General features: G+C 50.9%; 1 protein-coding gene across 3 annotated transcripts; it reads right to left on the reverse strand.

Annotated features, from left to right (window-relative positions):
• Positions 1–686: 686 nt before the first annotated feature.
• Csf1 (colony stimulating factor 1) lies at positions 687–19,257 on the reverse strand. 3 transcript variants are annotated; one of them, XM_042681422.1, is made up of 9 exons: positions 18,917–19,257; positions 15,742–15,864; positions 14,542–14,604; positions 12,919–13,089; positions 9,316–9,463; positions 7,178–7,308; positions 6,602–6,654; positions 6,185–6,243; positions 687–2,412 (listed from the first exon to the last, which is right to left on the reverse strand). In XM_042681422.1, exons 1-8 carry the CDS (start codon positions 18,953–18,955, stop codon positions 6,198–6,200), a joined length of 774 nt encoding a protein of 257 aa, XP_042537356.1. In that variant the 5' UTR covers positions 18,956–19,257; the 3' UTR covers positions 687–2,412; positions 6,185–6,197. The 3 variants fall into 3 exon arrangements, with proteins under 3 accessions (XP_042537356.1, XP_042537340.1, XP_042537346.1); XM_042681406.1 differs by having other exon boundaries at positions 7,178–8,211; positions 18,917–19,254; XM_042681412.1 differs by lacking the exon at positions 687–2,412 and adding an exon at positions 4,257–5,059 and having other exon boundaries at positions 7,178–8,211; positions 18,917–19,255.
• Positions 19,258–20,447: the final 1,190 nt, after the last annotated feature.

Raw genomic sequence — 20,447 nt, forward strand, 5'->3', positions numbered from 1 at the left:
GTTGAGTGGTCAAAGAGCCTCCTTGTCAGAGGCCCCTGGGGCCCTTGGATGGAGCCCAACCAGTCATTTTATTAGGCTGGGCTGGGCCTGAGCTGCGCAAGTGGCCAGGGCTGAGGTTTGGCTGCTTAAGGCCCTCTTCCTATGAAATAGATACACAAGATGAATGTGTTTGGGACAGCAATAGCACAGGAGGTTTTCGTAACAAGATCAAAACTTGGAGAGAGCGCCTTTCCCCGTGTACCTTGGAAAAACGCTCTGAGCTGGGGCTCACCCAGCAGCTGCTACCCGCCCACCCCTACTGTTGCCACCCACACCCCAAAAGCAACTTTTCCCATGACTCACACGTGGCAGCTTGTGCACTTCTTTTATTATTAAATATATAAGCAGCTTCCTATTTTTTAAATAGATATTTAAATGACCTTATATAAAATAATTCACCACTTCCAAGTATAAAAACGCAGTCTCACAGTTCGTGAGCCAAATGTTCCCTCTGAGCTTTCTCAGAAGAAATAAGGGGTTCCTGTGCAGGTATAGGGGCACCCAGAGGTGGCTCTGGGGCTCCTCCTGCGTCTGTGTCACCACATGCCCACAAAGAGCTTCTGCAAACGGGCTGGATTTGCCTTATTGACTTTTAAAATACTGTAGGTTTATGGTGGAGGGGAATGGAGAAATGCTTTTTTTTTCTATGTTTTTCCTTTCATTTTAAAAAATATATTTTCTAGCATGGAATATAGAGTCTGTGACTAGAAGGATGAGCCCTACTAGAAAGTTCTTGCCTGCCCTTCCTTAGGCTATCAGCTCCAAGACAGGGGTGGCTGGGCCTGGAGACCCTTTCTGTCTCTGACAGCATTGAAGGAGGACAGGTTCTCTCAGTGGAGGACTCTGGGTGGCAGGAGTGACACAGCAGCATAAAGGGACTGAAAGGCAAGTGACAGCATTGTCACCCATTACTCAGGTCTCAGAGCCACAGCCAGGGGCTGGCCTAGGAAGTGGAGGCCCGCCCTTTGAGCAGAGTTGGAAGCGGATGACTGATATGGTCCTTTTCCAGCCCTGGCTTCTTGGCCAGAGCTGCTGGGGGGGATGGGGTGAGTGAAGGGTGGGAGGGGGGGGGAGGATGTCATTGCCTGCCAGGGCAGGACAGGAGAAAGGAGGGCCAGAGAAGATGGGAGTCAAGAGCCACATGGGTGGGACTGGATGATGGGGACCACCTGCTCAGTCCTAGGCTGTGAGCAGCAGGGAAGGGAGACTGGGCTGAGGGACTGGGGTGCAGTCATCTCTCCTAACCTCAGGCACATCCATATTTCTAAGACCCATTTCAGTCAGAGCTCTCCCAGTGGCCTCTCTGCCTCCACCTCCCCTCCTTCTAGTCACTTCCCTCTTGGGAACATGAAAGTGCAAGATGCAGAAACCTGGGTGAAAGACACAGCCTAAAGACCAGCTCTGGCTTAGGGTGGGAGGGTCATTTTCCACAGTTCCCCCTGAGTCAAAGGCTGGGGCAGGGGAAAGTCAGGGCTCAGGGGCTCCCCTAGTCAACAAGTGAGGCCAGCTCAAGATAGGAAGCCGGGGAGGGGCTGGAAGGGTGGGAGGACATTTGGACGGATGTTCACTCATGGGGGTGGATGGGCGGGCGGCTGTTCAGCAGGCAGGTTCAGTCTTCACAGTGCAATGGCTTCCTTCATGAGGGAAGCCTCTGGGCCTCCCGGAGAAGCTCTGGCAGGGATTGGAGAGAAGGAGAAGCAGAGGCCAGAGTTGGGTCCTTCCTCTGGGCATCTTGAGCCAGGTTTGGGCAAGTCCTGAGGGCAGGGCTGGCCTCTCCTTCCTGCCTGGCCACCAGCAGAGGGCACTTAGGCAAGTGGAGGGTGTAGACAGACCCCCCCAGTAAAAGCTGTCAGCAAACAGTCAGCGGCCTCCTCTTCCCGTCTGTGTATTGAGCTTCACGCCTTTACGGGAAATCAGATGGAGGCTGTCCCGCCCTGCCAATCTGGGGACAGGTCCCTGCCTGTCCCTTCTGGGATTCCTTGGCACCAAATGGGTCCTTTGGATGCAGGGCTCTTCCACTCTGGTCTCCAACCTGCCACAGGCAAGTAGGTCCCCTGGAGACGAGTCAGAGGAAATTGCAGTCTCTGCGGGCCAGGGTCCTGAGTGGGGCTCGCCAGCCTTTCTCAAGCACAGGGAGCCTCCAGGGCCCACAATAAATAGCGGTGGTGTAGGGGTATCCTCCGGCCGTCTCTCATTCAGCTCAGGGTTTAAGGGTCAAGGCAGAGGGAGCTAGCATGGCTGTTCTGGTCCAGTCCTGGCAGGCAAGAGGTCTGGTGGTAGGCAAACCACATTTCCAAGAGGACAACTGGAAAGGTTGGTGATGGATGCTCCCATAATGTCTCCTCCCATGGAGAGATAGTCCTGTGCGTTCAACTGGAAGGGAAAGATGGGAAGCTGGTCAGTGAGTGGGAGTGTGGGGAGGGTCGCTGAGGACGTGGCTGGGGGAAGGGCTCCTCACGGCGTTCCTGTGGGCTGCCAGCTGGCTTTGGGAAGGACTTCCTTCTGTCCCTTCCCTCATCCTCCCAGCCATCCCAGACACCACAGAGGGACAAGGCAGTTTTCCCTGGCAGTAGCCCAAGCCTCTGGACAGACTGGCCTTACCTCCTACCTCCTCCTGGGGAAACCAGGGACCACAGTGGGAGGTAATAGGGCCTGGAGGAGGTCTGGGCCATGATGGAGGAGGGGCCGTTACTCAGGCAGATGGACCCAATAGAGAAGTGGGTGGGCTCTTGAGGGTCCTTAGACCCCTCGCCCTACACAGGCAAGATTATCTCATTGGCCTTGGTCAATGAACTAAGGGTGACTGTTGCTTTCTCTAGCAAAGAATAATTGTACATTTCCATCTTTACACCCTTACCCAGAAAAGATCCTCATGGATGATATTTAGGTGAAGGCAACTGAAGAGGAAGGGCTTGGCCAGAGGGGTGAAGTCTAGAGGCAGTATAGGAACAAGGATATTCCCATCCTGCCATTATACATGCTACCCTTGAGCAATCCAGTCTCCTCCTGATGGATCAAGGGATTTGCCTCCTGCATCATCCACGGAAACCAGGTCCCTACCCTATCCCCACCCCACCCCCATCCTTGTCCCCTTGCCCAGCATTCTCAGAACACTTTGTTCCCAGAACAGAAATCCCCTGGACTCCATCCAACAGCTTGACTTTGGACCTTGTGTGGCGCCTCCCCAACTCCATGTCCATGGCCCTATTGGTCAAGCTTATGATGGGTAAGGAGGGAAGATGGGACCCACAGCCTCTGGCTCCCAGCCCTTTCCCATGCAAGGGAGAGGAAACTATGAACTGGCTGGTCTGGCCAGGCCCCAGGGTCTGCCAGGGTCCAGAAGGGAAGGAGGACTTAGAGGACATGCTGTAGCCCACTGCCCCCTCTCCCGACTCCCTGGGCTGAGGTTCTGGGGACTAGATTTTCTGAAGCTCTGTGTCTTCCACTCAGTCTCTCTGCCTCTGGGACTTTTTTCTAGAGCAGCAATCAGTCTGAACACAGGCATTTAACTCAGAGGATGCTGGTGCCTGGCATGGGAACCACCTTTGGGCTGTACCCCCAGAATCAAATAGTTCCCTTTCCAAGTAAAACCTTGAGGGGAGGAAGAAGCTTGAATAGACCAACAAGTAGGGAGACAGGGAAAAGAGAATTAGGGTGGAAGGTCAAGAGTGTGGAAGAAGGAGGGAGAACTAGTAGCTCCTAGTAGTTGAACACTGAGCCACAAAGTCCTCAGGGACTTCTACCCTCTACTTGTTCTGAGAGGACTTCAGTCCTCACTGCTAACCCCCTGACCCATCTCAGCCCACCCTCCTGCCAAGAAGGATCCCAGGATTCCTGGTATGTTGTTACGGCTTGTTCTTTTTCAAAGTGAGTCCCCCTGGTTTTGTGCACTTGCCAGGTCTCCTCTTTCTGGAGGAAGGGGCCAGATCTGTCACCCTACACTTACATGTGGAAAAGGGTGTGACTAGGAATTCGAATGGGTCGCCCAGCTAATCTGCCAGCCAGCCAGTCATGAATCAGTCAGGCAATCTGCCATCTTAGTTAGCCAATCTGCTCACTAATCAACAACTTGTCAGGCAGTTTACCAGCTAGTTGGCTAGTTAGTCACCTAACTAGCTGCTCAGTCGGGATTAATTAACTAATTAGTTAGCTAATTGGTAAGCTCAAAGACTAGGCAGTTAGAGACAGCTGGCCAGAGTCAGTTGGTGAGTCAGTCCTGAAGTCAGCCAGTCAACATTTATTGAATTTTTTGGCAAGCATGGAGAAGCCCTCTCTGTTCTAGAACCCGGGATGAAAAAAACAGCCAAGTGTAAGACAATTCCTGCCCTCAGGGGGCTTACAATCTTCTTAGAAGTGCAGAAAATACATATACACATGAAATAAGATTTTAAAATACATAAAACAACATCCAAATCTGTGCAAATTGATATACTATTAACCAAATACAAAAGAGCAGAGGGGAATGAATTAAAGGGTAACCAGATGGTGGTGGACATAGTTGGGAGGGCTTCCTGAGGGGCTGATTGTGATTTAGGGCTGGGGAAGAAGAATCTGGGTGACATTTTTTTTTATCAATAGTGGGCAAGAACAACAGAAGGTAATCACTGTGGATAAGGGATATACCTGGGAGGGAGGGCTAAGAGGTTGGCATAATTAATAGCAAAAACTCTTAGGAGGCTCTGGGCATGGGCAAAAACTAATGAGGTGGTTTAACATAGGTGAGTATAAACTGCACTTTGGTTTAAAAAGTTGTCCATAGGTGTGCTGGGCCAAGGCTCACAAGAAATAGACTAAGGGTTTTAGTAGACCACAAGCTCAACATATAACAACAGTATGATGCAATTGTTATAACTAATGCACTCTTAATCTGCAGTAGAGAAGTACTGTCCAGATCAAGGAAAGCAACAGTCCCACTGGACTCTGAGCTTGTCAGACAGCATCAGGAGTACTGTGTCCAGGGCTGGGCGCCACATTTCCAGAGGGACATTGACAAACGTGTGTATCCAGGATGGTGAGGGGTCTGAAAACCACATCATATAAGGAATGTTTGAGGGATTTGGCCACACTGAGTAGAGATTTTTTTATTTTAAAAAGTTATTAGCTTATATTAATTATACAGGGGGAGAGATTTCATTGTTATCTCTCCACATGTTTAATGTTGTATTCCTGATCTATTTCACCCCCTCAATATAGAGAATTGTTAAAGGAGAGATGGTTAATTGACTTTAATTAACTAAGGGCCTCCTGAGAAGAGGAATGAGGAGCAGTGAGGAGGGACACAAGGAAGGCCTTTTCTCCCAGTGTTACTTTGAACATGGTATGGACTGTGGCAGGCCAGGGGACTTCTATAGGATCATGATTCCAACTGTAGTTTTGGGGTTTTGTCTTTTCTTTTCTTTTTGGTATTATGGACCAAACCCAGGGTATTGTACTTTCTAGGCAAGCACTTTACTATTGAGCTGCTTCCCAGCCTGGACTGTGACTCTGAAATAGGGAGAAAGCATTGACCTTGGTTGGGGACCAGCCTGGCAAGAGATGGATGCTAAGGGTAGGTGCTGAAAGGGTGTGGAAGCAAGCTAAGGATTCTGGGTTTGAAGTGGTTGGCCATGCAGAGCTACTGAAAGTTTTCCAGCCACAATGGAAACCAAGCATGGTGGCTCGTGCCTGCAATGCTAGCTACTGAAATCTAAGGGTCACGGTTCAAAGCCAGCTTGAGCAGGAAAGTCTGTGACACTCTTATCTCCAATTAACTGCCAAAAGCCAGATTGGGTGAAAAAGCTAAGGAACAGCACCCAGGCTCTGAGTTCAAGCCCCAGAGCCAAACAACAACAACAAAACTAGAGAAGTAGCAATTTTGTTGGTTTTGGATGGAAAGAGCAGCAGGATTAGAAAGGCAGAGGTAGCAGTTTCTGATATCAGGTATGTGGATGGGGGTGGGAGAGGGCGGTGACCTGAGGTGATCTGGGAAGGAGAGGGCTTGGCTGGACCTGGTAATCAATGGATGAAGAGGGAACAGGACCAAGATGAAGTGAGAGGGATTCAAGTGTGAAGGCCTCAGGAGTTGGCGTGGGTAACAAGGGAGAGTGACTAAAGAAGGGTAGAGTTCTATTTAAGGGGTGAAGAGAAATGAAAATACGACTCTTACCTTAGAATTGTGCCTACACTGGCAGTTCCACCTGTCTTCCCTCATCTTGGGTCAGGGGGCTGCAGGGAGAGCACAGTGCTAGTGTAAGACTTCAGCAGTAGTAGGGAACTCAAAAGACTCCCTTAAGGTTTGTCCCCAACCCCACATATGTGCTCCAGCCCTTTCTGATGAAAAAGAAAAACTCAACAACCCAGAAATTGTCAGACTTTTAGGAAGAATCACCAAAGCTTAGATATCTAGGTAGAAGAGAGGTCCTTCCTCTTCTGCATATATATGTGTGACTCCACATCATACATCTGTGCCTCCATTTCTTTAGAGCAAATGGAAGAAGCCTCCACTCCTACCCTCAGTCCAGAGGGGAAAATAAATCCCAAACTAGGCCCCAAGACCTCCCAGAGTCCCACCCCAACTGCTCACCTGCCCTCTGGGTGCCCTAAAGGAAAATCCAATGTCTGAGGCTCTCCATGGCTCTGAAACAGGAAAGAGCAAGTTCATTGAGAAGTTGGTGGCTGAGCGGGTGGTGGTAGGATATACTGTTCTTATTCCCAACCAAGCTGCCCCAGACATTAATAAGAGAAGGGCAAGAGTTCGTCTTTCTTGAAAGTAAGAGTTATTCAGAGGCCTCTCTGCTGACAATGCCCCTTTCCTCTTTTGTCTCTTCTATGGGTCCTATGCCCAAGATCTGTGGAGCTCCCAATACAGTACCACTGCTCTCCTTTTTCTCCCCTCCCAACAGGTTGTCACCCCGTTCTCAGCCCAAGAATCTTCTCTTCTATCCTCATCATTTCCCGTGAGTCTTAGGGTCAAAGCTTCCTGATTTTTGAAGAACCTTCCATCCATGTCTACCTCCCATCCTTGGCACTCAGTCAGCCCCCACTGCCTAGCATCTTCATCCCCCAGCAGAAACTGTGCCATTCTCCAACTTTCGCCCCATCCCTCTCCCTGCCCTGCCCCAGTGGGGATGCCCTCATAGCCTCCTTAAGATCTCCTTACCCTCCGTCTCCGCCTGTAGAACAGGAGGCCACCGACAGCCAGCAAGACCAGGATTATACTGGGCACCAGAAGGCGGAAGACAAACACGGGGAGCTGGGAGTCAGAGGATCCCGAGTGCTGCCTCTCATGGCCTGCAGCAGTCAAAGGAACGGAGTTAAAACGGGCCTGGAGTCTGTCTGCCCCCTCACTTGCTTGTCCTCCTTCCAGCTCTGCAGGGCTCCTCCGGTCCCTAGTGCTCCTTTTGCCCTCCAGTTCCCCAAGGGGCAGCACAATGCCCCAAGAGTGGCTTCTGGGAGGCTGTGTCTGAGCAGACAGGGTGGCAGGGTTGTTGGGGGTTTGGGGGCGTAGTGAAGACATCTGGGGAGAGCTTGGCTCCTGTGATCTCTGGTGGTCTCTGGTCAGGGCAGATGAACCATCTGTCTTCTCAAGAGTATGATTGTGGGCCTGGCCAGAGGGTCTCATGGGGTCCACCTTGGGCAAGGGAATGTCTGGTACATCTGCTGGCTGTTGGTCTTCTGTTGATGTGGGGAGCAGAGAAGATGCTGTGAGGAGGAGGCTGGATCTGGCAGGCTCTGCCAAGATGCTGCCCCCTACTGGCCCAGCGGGGGAAAGCTTTGCCTCCTTGGGCACCAAATCTTCATCAGCCTTTCCAGAGGCTTCTTCTAGGACCCAGTAAGTTCCCAATTCAGAGTCAAGAAGGTCCTCTACTCCACGGGTGGGGCCCTCAGCAGGAGGGTGAGGCTGTGGTGAATCCTCTATAGGGATGTTCTCCAGGTTTGGGGTCTCTGGTGATTCAAGGCTTTGGCAGGTGCTCCTGGGTGGTCGCTGCTTGGCAGTTCCTGGGTCCACTGTGCGAAGGGGCTGCTCACTGGGCAGGAGGGAGCTTCCCTCTGTCCCCTCAGAATCAGCCCAGGTCAAATCAGCCACAGGGGCAATGGAGGGGGTGAGAGGCTGTTGAGGGGAGGCAGAGGCCGGGTCACTGCTAGGGGTGGCGTTAGGGTACAGGCAGTTGCAATCAGGCTTGGTCACCACATCTGAAAGAACCACAGAGAGGGGAGAGAGAAAGACGGAGAGGAGGTAAGAGTCACCAGCCTCCAGCACAGATCCTCAAGAGGGGTCAAGAGGGATATATGGGTCTGGGGGCGGGGGGGGGGGGGGGAGGGAGGGTAATCTTCTCCTAACAGCCCTGGGGCTAAGGAGAGGACAGGACTAGAGCAGATGCTCAAGACACAGGGCAGAGAGTAGAAAGAGCAGTACAGATGCACATACTGGGCTGGGGAGAAGAAGACAGACAGCAGCCTGTATTGAGCTTCCAGAGACCAAGCCAGAGGTCAGGAGACTGAGCAGCAGACTCCTGGATTAACACAACATCTGAAGCCTTCAACACATTGGTTTCATGCAGTTAAGGACCCAAGCAGCCATAGCCACAAGTAAGAACAGGTTAGGGATGGGAGATGGTCAACGCTTGAGGCCTTGGGTCAGAAGCAACAGACTGGACTTGGCCTTGGACAGGTTTCAGGGCCTCAACCTTGCCTTGGGGAGCAAGGTTGAATGTAGGAGGGCACACGTGGCATAGGATGCAGAGACGAGGACACGCAGGATACAGGTATGTAGCTGAGTCAACAGTGGGAGAGTTTGAAGGATGTTCAGACTTCAAATCCAGCCTTGTCCCTTGAGGGGACCCCCCCAAAGCATCCTGGGGATTTCTGGAGCCAGGGTGTCCTGGTGGTCACAGCAGGGCTCCTGGAGCAAGGGCCCTCACTCCCAGATGAGTTTCTGCTCCATGGATGCCCCATGTTATCCAGCCAGTCTGCAAGAGCCGAGGTGGGAAGCCACCATGCCTACATGGCTTTCTGGGAGAGGGAACTCCCTTTTCCACTCCTGAACATCACAGCTGCTAGCATGGACCTTCTGGATGCTTCCACATGCAGAGATATGTAGGTAAACATGCACACACATGTGAGAAGAGACATGTGCCTGGGACTCGGAGGTACATGAAGCCACACAGGTACAGGAAAGGAGTACACATCGCACACAAAGACACATATGTAGCATCCAGGCTGTCTGTGGGGGTCTCTCCAGCATTAGGACTCACCCTTCACACACCCTCCCACACCCCAGCCCCTTCCAGTGCATACCTTGGCTAGAGCACTTTGCAAAGCTATTGTTGCAGTTCTTGCTAAAAATATTCCAGTCATTTTCAAGGAGATTCTTTGTTTCATTAAACACATTCTTGATCTTCTCCAGCAACTGGAGAGGAGTCTCATGGAAAGTTCGGACACAGGCCTGGGAGGAGAGCAGGAACGTTTTGGTGAGCATGACTGCCTAACCTCCTTTGGCAAACTTCCTTAACTTTTCTCACACTAGATCCCTTCCTCCTTTCTGGTTTACAGAATCAGTCCTGAGTTTATGAGATAGGTCATGTCTTCATGGGATTATCCAACATGTATTTAAGTACCAGGCATATGGTAATTAGATACTACATTAAGCAGGGCATTGGCATCCATCACTGTGTAAGTGCAATGAATCCTACTAGAAAGTTTTGAACAATCTCCAGAGACATAACAAAAGGGAACGGAATGAGAGTTCAAGAACTTCCCCCACAAAACATCAATGGAAAGATGCACAAGAGTTAACCAGAAAGGTGATGAGGTTGGGGAGAACAGAGCAGGTAGGAAGGACAGGCTGTGCGAAGGCAGAGAGCATAAAATGCAAAAAGAATGAAAGAAGCGGTTGCAAGATCGGCATCTGGAAGAATATGGCAAATGATACAAGTGGAGAGAGTTCAACAAGGACCATGGGCATGTTTAATTTTAATTTTAGCAGATAGCAAAGGGAAGACTCTGCCAATGTTTCTGGGGGAGGTGGGAGATGGCATGAGAGAAATTGAGTTTTAGGGCTGGGTATAGATAACTCAGTGGCACACTGCTTGCCTTGCATATGCAAGGCCGTGGGTTCTATCCCTGGCACAGCAAAACAAATAAAGACAGAAGATTGCAGGTTAGCAGAATCATCTCAAGATGGTGTAGAGGATGGAATGGCTTGCCACAGGGGATTTGAGTTCTTTGCCAGCACTTGCTGTGTCATAGAGGGAGGACTGATGATACCCCAGAGCAGAATGCTGAGCTGCTCTGCTGCTCCTACATCCACTCCTGGGATCTTGGTACCTCTCCAGCTGCTTCCTCAAGACTCCAGAGGGCTGCAGATCCTCAGGGCTCTGGTATGGACCTAATTCTCCTTTCACACCAGGTTGTGCCAAGCATGACCACGGCCTTATCTATGTATGACCTACTTGCTGCTGACTCCCAAATGGCAAACTTCCCCTTCAACGTTTTGAGCTCCACAGAGAGTTTTTTTTTTTTAAATGGGTTTTCCCAGGCTACTGCAAAGTCCTTAAGGGCACTGCTCTTTCCTCCAAAACTGTAAACACAAGGCCCATAATAAACACTTGGCTTGATCTCAGATCTACCTCTCACTCCATAGTGAAAACAGTCAAGTGAACATTCTTGTCTATCTCTTCATCAGTGAAGAGCAGAACAATAACCAGGCCAGCCTCTCCCTGGGGCTGTAGAGACTCCCCCCTCGCCTCACCTTTCGTCACATTTCATAAAGAAAACAAGCACTTTGCAAAGAAAACAAGAAGCCTGTCCAAAGCCCAGATACCCAAGCTGCCTCAGTAGAAAGATGTACCTGCCTGCTCAGGAGCAGGGCCCCTTGGCCCCAGGCTTCTGGTTTGAGGATTGCTCTTCCGGTATCCATGGTTCCTCCCTTCTGGTCTACCAATCACCATTCATTGACTGTCTTATGGATGAATGGAAGTCCCTCAAGACCTTCAATCTCAATCATGGAGTCAGGCACTGGTAGCTCACCTGTAATCCCAGGTACTCAAGAGTCTGAGATCTGAGGATCAAGGTTTCAAAGCCAATCTGAACAGAAAAGTCCAGTGAGACTCTCATCTCCAATGAACCAGCAAAAAGCCAGAAGTGGAGGTATGGCTCAAGTGGTAGAATGCCAGCTTTGGGCAGAAAAAGCCAAGCAAGAATGCAAGGCCAAGAGTTTAAGCCCCAGTACTGGCACACACACAGACAAAATCTCAATCATGGGTGGGGAAGCTTCTTATAATGCAGATCCCAAGCCTCCTTTGGGCCCGGGGAAGCAGACTCTGGAAGGATGAGACCTTCTATAAGACACTGGGACTTTGTTAAGCAAGTTAAGCAAGTTCCCCAAGTAATTCTCAGGAATCACAATGTTGGGAAGGCACAGATTTAATACCTTTTATTAAAGAGTTCCTCTCTCCAGCTACATCCATCTGTTCTCCTTTCCTCTTTCAAGCCAAGTTCCTTCACAGTGTGGTCTCCATTTCCTCTCTTTCTATTCTCCCTGATCTGCCTCCAGCAGCAACCTCCACATTGCCAAATCCCACCAACTGAGGGCTGCTTTTCAGCCCTTATCTTGCTTGACTTCTCCATCCATTTGGTAACTAGTTCTTCTATCCTGAAATGCAGCAATGCAGTCTTCCCTTAGATTTTCACTCTCATGGAATCTTGGGCCTGATTCTCTTTTCCCAGCCAGCTAGGCTGTATAATCTTGTACCTTCCCAAACTATCTCCAAGTCCTACCTTTAGTATCTGTGCATCTCTAGTCATACTCAAGATCGGAATCCCCAGCTGTCTGCTCATGTGGCCCAAACTGATCTCAGGTCTCCCCCTCTGCCCACCATAATTCTCACTTGGGCAACGTTCAAATACTAGGTACTCAAAACCAAACCATCCTGACTCTTTTCCTTGGCCTAGTCCATTGTCTATCCCCAGCATGCACCAAGCCCTGTCTGCCCAGCCTACTATAGCACACCAGCCCTCTTCCCTCCACCTTCTCTGCACTGGTCTGGTCCAAGCAGCCACAATCCATTCCTGCTCCCTCTAGTCAATTCTCCATATAGCGACCACAACAGTCTGAAAGGGAGAGCAGGCCACACAGGTCTTCTCTCTCATTTGAGACAAAAATTCCAAGTCTTTGACATGCCAAATGTCTGGTTCCCGCCTTTTCTCCTCTTTCCCCTACTCATATTTGGAGTTCCAATTAGTATGTTCTAACTAAGGAAACTGATTCTTCTTCTATACTGCACCCCCCCCCCATTTAAGTCAGTGTTCCCTATTACACTCTGAGCCCTGTGTTCTCAATCTTGGCTCACTCACTTCCTCTAGGTCTCCCTTCCCCTGGTTTACTCTTCCCCAATGCAGTTATCAACATCCTCATATCCACCCACATATTTTACTTGTTGATTCACACTCCCCCCCCCCCCCCCCATGTAATCTCTATGATAGTGGGGATTTTTGCCTGTTTTCATTACAGCTGTTTCCTGGTGTTTGGAACCACACTTGGTACACAAAAGGCACAGATAACTATTTGTTGACAACTCTTCCTAGTTTGTAATTATATTCACTTGTACTGTTGTTCAACAGCTGCCCACCTAGCCAGACCATAGCTCTGTAAGGATGGGGACCACAATTCCTTGCTCAGAGGACATCATCAAAGCTCAGCCCTGTACCTTTAATCTAGTAAGTCCTTAGTAACTATTTGTCACATGAGTGAATGAATAGGATGGCACTCATTCATTCATTCATTCATTCACAATGGCACAAAATAGGCTGAGTAAACATATCCTGCACATGTAGGCAGGGTGGCATTTCCACAGCTACCTCTGTCCTAACTCAGTGCTCCAGTTCCAGGACTCTCCTTACCTTGTCATGATCTTTATAATCCTTAGTAAAACAGCTCTGTAGCTCCACAAAAAGTTCCTGAAGCCCCCGCATGGCAATGGCATTCGGGGTGTTGTCTTTGAAGCGCATGGTGTCCTCCATTATGTCTTGTACCAGGAAAAATGCCTTCTTAATATAGCACACGGGATCTTCCTGGAAAGTCAGAAACTGGAGCTTAATGCCTAGCTAATAGGGTCCGAGAAGCCAGGATTTGCCCTATATGCTTGCTACCTCAAGGTAGCAAGGGCACAGCCTTCTCTGACCCCTAGGGAAGGGATAAGGAGAATGCTAATGCTTTTCTTTCTTTCTCTCTCCATCTGGGATCTAACATAACTGGGGATTAGGCTAGTGTGAAAGAATTGAGATTCTGATTGAGGACCTCTTTGGGCTTCTGGAATACCAGGTTTTAATTAGGATGGATGTATACAGAAAGAAAGGGTAGGTATCAGATATTCTCTCCTCTCATTCTCTCTCTCCCGGCCTCCTCTCCCCTCAGCTTGTTTTCCCAAAAGTCTTTTGTCATGTGGACTCTTCAAGTCCTCCAGGATATTGAGGTACTTCATGGCTCAGAGAAGAACCGTAGGTTTTGTCGAACATGGTGGCTACCTGGAAAATGGAACTACTATGGCTCTGTTTCCCTAAGCATCTGGTCTAGTAGGTTTCTAGTAAACGTGTACTATAGCCTGACTGAGGGAGTAAATGAGTAAAAACACTGAGGCTATTCTTTGACCCATGTGGTGCTGTGCCATGTTAACAGAGAAGTGCATGGATCTGGTGGATGTAAGCTCAGAGACACGGGCAATTTCTGGGTAACAGCATGGCAGTTCTATAAAAAGCACAAAGATGTCCAAGCATGGCATGGAAGTGGGTGTAGCACTTGGAAAGGCATGGCAGGTATCAGGAAAAGCTATGCAACGGCTCAGAAGCAGAAAGGAGGAGGTAAGGCTCTGACAGGTTTTAGGGAGGAAAGTGAAGGCAGTGGGTTTTGGAAAGGTCCCCTTAGTGGCAGGACACAAGGTGCCCTGGAATTAGGCAAATCAATTAGAAGGTCCCTAAAGTTTTCCAAGGGAATGACTGGGAATGGGAGGTAGGATGGGGAAGAGGACAGAACATCAAGCTTCTGGGAGGTAGAAGCCACCATACTTGGTGACTATTTGGGTAGGAAGATGGACCGGACAGCCTCCCTGGTGGATGGAGGTAACATAATTTCTCAGAATACATGATATGAAGATATATCTTGGTTTGTCTTCAGCCCTAGTTCAAACCAGACTTCTGCTGCTTACCCGCTATGCTCCTTAATCTCTATGTGGATAAGAAGCAGTATTTGTGGTCCTTATCACTGTTAGGTACTATTAGGACTGACTTAAGAAAGTGCCTAGCATTCAGTAAACACTTGATATGTGCCGGGCCAGGGGAAGGGAACAGGATGGGACCTGAGTCCTGGAACCATCCCAGGCCTGGATGTTAGCATCCTAGACTTGACCATCCAAAGACCTCACATCCTCATCCTATCCAGGTCCTGCTGCCTTCATGCTCCCATGTGCTCTCCTACTTGGAGGGGACACATAGGGAGGTACATGGACCTTGCAAATAGTCATCACTTACCAACTGCTCTTGGTCTACAAACTCATATGCAATCTGGCATGAAGTCTCCATCTGACTGTCAATCTGTAAGGAAGAGCAGATCAGTGTTACAGAGTGTATAGTATAGCTCAATGAAGATGGTATCAGTGGGGACTTCCATTTCTGGGTTCACCAGAATCTGACCTTCACTTGCCTCTTGTAACCACACCGGGAAAGACAAAGTCAATGCAAAGGAAATCCCTATGCCTGACGCAGACCCAGAAGAGGACTTCCAAAGAGCAAAAATTCTCCTCATTCAACCTCCTGCTCCATGACGTTGTAAGTTTTATATAAGGAAGAATTGTCTATAGAAGAATATCAGCTATCTTAGCTAACTCACTGGAGGGAGTAAGTATCCTATCACAGGAATTCCAGTAGAGACTGGCCAAGCTCTGGAGAGTGATGATCTGGAGGGACCAGGTAGATGCTGTGGTGACCCCTGGCAGAAGCTAGTGTGTTCTAGGCTCCAGACGTTGCTGTGGCTCATGGTCTGTCTTAGACTTCTGCAGCAGAGCATGTAGGTAGAGAAGTAGAGGGGCCTAGAGAGGCTGGAAGTCCACCCCACAGGCCTCCACATTCAGTGCCTTGGATCTAGATTTAGTCAGTGGTGCCCCACCCTGCCAAACTGGCCAGAGGGATAGTAAATTCCCCACTGTGGAGGACAGAAGTCATGACAACAACCTGACCCTGCCTGTCTGGACCATGTTGTTGGAATTCTGTTGGCCTGATTAGAATGAGACACAGGCTCCTTTGGGGCCCAGATGAGCAAGCTACATCCATCCCAGAGGCAAGAGCCAAGGCAGCTAGGGCTGGAAAGCAGACACATGTCTCCCCTTCTAAGTCTGGGTGGGGCCTTGGTGCCAGGCTGGTGGCATATCTAGGAGTCCAGGAGCTGGACACAACATCTAGATCCAGCAGGCAAACTGGTCTGACTTCCTGGAGGAAGCATTCCCTGAGCAAGTCAGGCCTTAGAAGCCTTTTAGGGTCTACAGTGGACATTCCTAGGCAATCATTACCCCAGCTAGCTAGAAGTCTAACTCACTACCTTTTAGAGTTGGGGCAATCTGAAGTCCCAACCCTGAGAAGGTAAGTGAGGGAAGGACAGACCTATTTCCTACAACCCTTCTCTTTGATTCTTCCCCCGGGTCCCTGTCTCAGGGAAAGGCATGGATACATACTTACCAGCTGTTGCAGTAACTCCAGGTGTCCTTCCCTAATTGTGTGGCTACAGTGCACTGACACCTCCTTGGCAATACTCCTGCTCACCAGGAGACAGATCAGCAGCAGTCCAGGGCCCAGCCATGTCTGTGACAGAAAGGGAGTAATTTTTCTCCAGTTTTTATTCTCCCCAACCATGCTTTTGTTCTGCCCAGGATGGAAAACCAAGTCTCATCTCTACAATGCTATAGTCTCTGCCCCACTCCTCACAAATCAGACTTCCCAGCATCTCCTGTCAGCTGTAGCACCAATTTGCCCTAACTTAATGAAAACCTAAATGCCATCTTCTCCAAGAGCCTTCCCAGATGAACCCAGGCCAGCCCAACTACATAAAGAGCACCTAATAATGACACAGGTGTATGCCAAGCAGTCTACATTCTAGTGGAACAAGACATTACCTTCTAGAGGGCAGGATTTGCACCTACCCATCACTCAGTCCCTGCAACATTGACAGGGAGCGAAGCTGTCAACGTTGTGAGCTGTCCTCAAGGGCATGATCATGTACTTCCTTTCTGACTGCAAGCCAGAGACCTCTCCCTTTCTTTCACACGGTTCCATGTAGGTCTGGCTCTGCCACCACATAAGACGACACCAAACTCAGTTTTACTGGAAACTCATCCCAGGCCAGAGGGGTAGAGCCCTGGGCATGTATGTGTCAAAAAAATGATTAATTAGAGGCAGTAGTGCCAGCTGTGGGCACTCCCTGGGTGGCACCTGCCTAACAGAATCCCAGCACACTCTGCATCTAGCCAGCCAGCTCTTACAATCATAAGAAAACCTTCTGCCCTCGGTCAGCACCCACCTGGCCTCCAGCTGCTCAGCCCCAGAAGGATTGGACTGGCTCCTGACTCCCTGTTTATGCCATTCCCTCCAGATCACCTTCATCCCTAAGGGCTTCCCTGGAGCATCCTTTCTTCAGCCAGAGGCTAGAGGGGCCCTTGGGCCTTCTTTGTCCAATTTCAAGTGGCCTTTTGGGAGCTCCTAAGCATCCTGGCAGCTGATGCCCACAGATTCAGGGAAATGCTGGCAGAGTGGAGTGAGGGCTGGCACTTTTCTGGCTCTGGGCTTTGCCCCAGTAATCCAGATGATGAGACAAATACTTCAAATAAGGAAAACATTGGAAAAATACAGGGAGGCAATGAAAGAGCCCACAACAACATGCTGATTTTACATCTTAAAGCGCAAAGCCTTCCGAGTTCTCAGTAAAGAAGAGGAGCACGTCTCCTCTCGCTACGGGAAACTGCAGGGACTTGGGCACTAGCCAGGCTTTAGAAGCTGGGAGAAGTTGGTGGCAGAAGAAAGGGCAAGCAGGTTGACGTTCCCTGCAAGTACAAGGTACCTTCTAGCCAAGAGCATCAGAAAATCCTGGCATGACGGAGGGGAGGGGGAGGGGGGTCGACAGGGGTAACTGGAGCATAGTATTGGGGTGAGAGATACTTTGAGCTCTAATGGACAATTGTTGCCCAATGTCCTAAGGAAGCTCAGGCTCAGGATTGATTAAAGAGAATGTGGAGAAGGTGATTTCCCCCATCCTGGCAATTACTGAGGCTCTAGAGTGAATGGCATACAGGAAAAGCCCCTGGGGACAGGCATGTTGTGGAAGACCTCACGCAGGGCACTTCAAGACATGGATGTTTTGAGGACAGCTAAGTAACATCAGTGCGTAATCCCCATGGGTACCTGGCTTTAGGCCATATTTCAGGCATCTCTGGTAGAATGCTGACTTTGAAGAGGGCTAAAGGCGGTCACCTCTGCACTTGGGAGTTCTAGTGCCCCCACTGCAGAGAAGTATCCAGACAGACACCCAAGGGTTAATGCTCTAGCTTGCATCTGGCTGGGCAGGCTCTTCCCGCTTCCTTCTTCCCACCCACTCTCAGCCTCTGCCTATGGAAGCAGCCGGGGAAGGAATCTCTGCTGCAGGCTCAGAGAGATGCAGGGCATCTGAGCCTGCCTTCAGTGGCCACTATCCTGCTACATCTTCCCTGTAACAAAGTTTGTGGGGGGACCTGGTATGACTGGACCCTCAGATTGCTTGTCTAACCCTGTCCCCCGTTCCTCCTGCTCTCATCTCCAACCTCGCTGCGCTTATTGCCATGGCCTAGCCCTCTCCTTTCCCTTCCCAAGTCCGAGTCCATCCTCGCTGCCTCTTGGTTGGGGTTTCTGCTGTGCATCTAATTCTCTCTCGACCTGGCCTATTGCTAACCTCAGCCTTTATCCACCAAATGCTTTCCAACTCTTTTCCTCCTTTGGTTTACTCCTTTCATTCTCCCCTAGAACTCCTGAGAAACAAACCTATTACACTACCATTTGCGTTCATTAAAAGTGCCACATTGTACTTTCTAGAAGCTACAGCAGCTACTGACTTCGGAGAAGAAGCACTTTTGAGCAGCCTGTTCAGGATTGCTAAACCCAAATCCTCCTCCTCCCACCTTTCTCAATCAATGTGGAGTCCAGAATATCTCTGATCCCCAATATTCCAGTAGATGATGGGGAGGGGGAGGCTAGCCGCAGGTAGCCCCCAGATGGGTGCCCTCCAAATAACCATCCAAGTCCTCAATGCTCCGGCCTGTGAGTTGCAACAAGTAGCTCCTTGTTGATCTCCTTTCTCCGGCCAGCAGATTGCTCAGCACAAACCCTGGCATTCTAAAGTTGGAAGACCCTTAAAGGAAACCCTCCTTCCACTGTCCACTCTCCAGTGGGGCTTAGAAACACGTGTGCGTGACGGGAGGAAGATGCACACTGTGGAGGCAGCCACACGGGCAGCGCATGCTTCTGCCTGGCAACAAGCAGAGTGTCCTAGCCGATGATCGCAGGCATCCACCCGTGGCTGCAAGCCACTCTCTCCTGCCTGTGCGTGGCTCAGTGTTTCCCTCGGTGCAATGGGGAGAGTAGCCTTTGCTTTCTCCCCAAGAAAGCGCTGCAGCCCCTGAAACGGCTGCAGGGCTGCCACTGTCCTCAATCCAAGCGCCAGGGTCCTCCGGGGAAGCACAGAGGCTGGAGCCCCGTGGCCGCGGGGAAACGCACGGGCAGCGGGCGCGCCGGAGATGTGGGCTCCGAGGGGCCCGACTCGCCGATCCCCTCTTCCCAGCCTGGCCCCGGTCCCCCCACCTCCCCGCCCCGCGTCTCCGCCACCACTTACCGTGGGAGGGCAGCGCCCGGCGGCGCCCCGCGCGGTCATACGGGCAGCTGGGTCCCGGCCGGGCGCGTCGGCCGCCCCGGTTGGCTCGCTCGCTCGCTGGCTGCGGCTGGGTCGGCGCCCGAGCGCAGGGCCACGCCGCCGTCCCGGGCTGCACGGAGAGCCGCCGCCGCCGCGCCGAGAGCACCCGGGCAAACTTTCACTTTCCCCCGGTGGAGCTTCTCTGGCCAGCCCTCGGCACAGCCTTTTAAGCGGGCGGGCTCGTGGGGCATGTGGTTTATGGGAAATCACCCTGGCGAGGCGCCAGACGTACACACACTCACGCTCTCTCACACACACGCTGACACACACACACAGACACACACACACACACTCGGAGGCCCACTGAGCCGCCTCCCCACCCTCTCCCCTCCCCCCGCGCGCCGGCCGGTCCTCCCCGATTGCTTCCCAGTTGCAGTGCTCCGTGCTCACTCCAAAGCCTTCAGCAAAGGAACGCGGGCTCCACCACCGCCCTCTCCACCCCGCCCTTCCTTTCGCCGGACACAACCTTTCCTTCCTTGCTTCCCAGGCCGCCGAGCCGTGTCATTACCCTCTTTCTAACACGGATCCCCAGGGATTTTCCCCTCTAGGCCTGAAAAATCCCCAAATCGCAGTAGGCATTCAAGACCCAACCCTGCCAAGCAGCTCGCTGTAACCCTTCCTGGAGCCTAATACAAGGAGCAGGTTTGCAGGCTGCACCTCCCCCTTTCCTATGCAGCCTGCCCTTCTCACCCCACCCCACCTCACCCCAGCCTCTAGTCGCCTGTTGGGGATGGGTGCAGGGTACGGGCCAGACCAGGCCAGGAGGCCAGCTAGCCACCTGGCTGAGAGAGGCGCGGCCGGTGGTGTCCTGTGACAGTGAGTTGGAAGGTTCTGCCCTCTGTGCCAAGGAGACGCTTCGGGCACTTGACCAGCTAGATGATGTAAATGCTGGCTGGTACCCGAGCTCTCTCTCTCTTGCCACCAAACCCAGACCAGATTATAAACGCTCTACACCTGATCTCTGGGTTTTCCTGCATACTTTTGGAAATGCATTTACTGAGATGATAAATCACCTTGTCTCTATAAGAGAATGATTCTACATGACTCTGTTAGGATGAGCCTTTTAAGTACAATGCCAACCAACATCAGGAGCTTTTTCTGTCTTTAATTCATGAGGATCTGGGGTGCTTCAGTCCTCTGGGAGGCCATCCAACTCTGCCCAGGATGTATGGTCTAGTCTTCAAGAGGCATTACTTATCACTTGCTCTACTACTGCTTGCTCCAGCTCCAAGAAACAACGTTATACCCACATGCCTTTATTCAGACTGGTCCATCTGCTTAGAAGGCTTCTTCCCTATTGATGTTTTCATTCTTCTTCTTTTTTTTCCGTTTCGTCGGTCGAGGGACCTGAACTCTGGGCACTGTTCCTCAGCTCTTCAGCTCAAGGCTAGTGCTCTACCACCTGAGCCACAGCATTACTTCTGGCTTTTTCTGCTTATGTGGTGCTGAGGAA

This window comes from Dipodomys spectabilis, unplaced genomic scaffold (genome assembly GCF_019054845.1).
Source record: "Dipodomys spectabilis isolate Male_0828 unplaced genomic scaffold, ASM1905484v1 ptg000002l, whole genome shotgun sequence".
NCBI lineage: Eukaryota > Metazoa > Chordata > Mammalia > Rodentia > Heteromyidae > Dipodomys > Dipodomys spectabilis.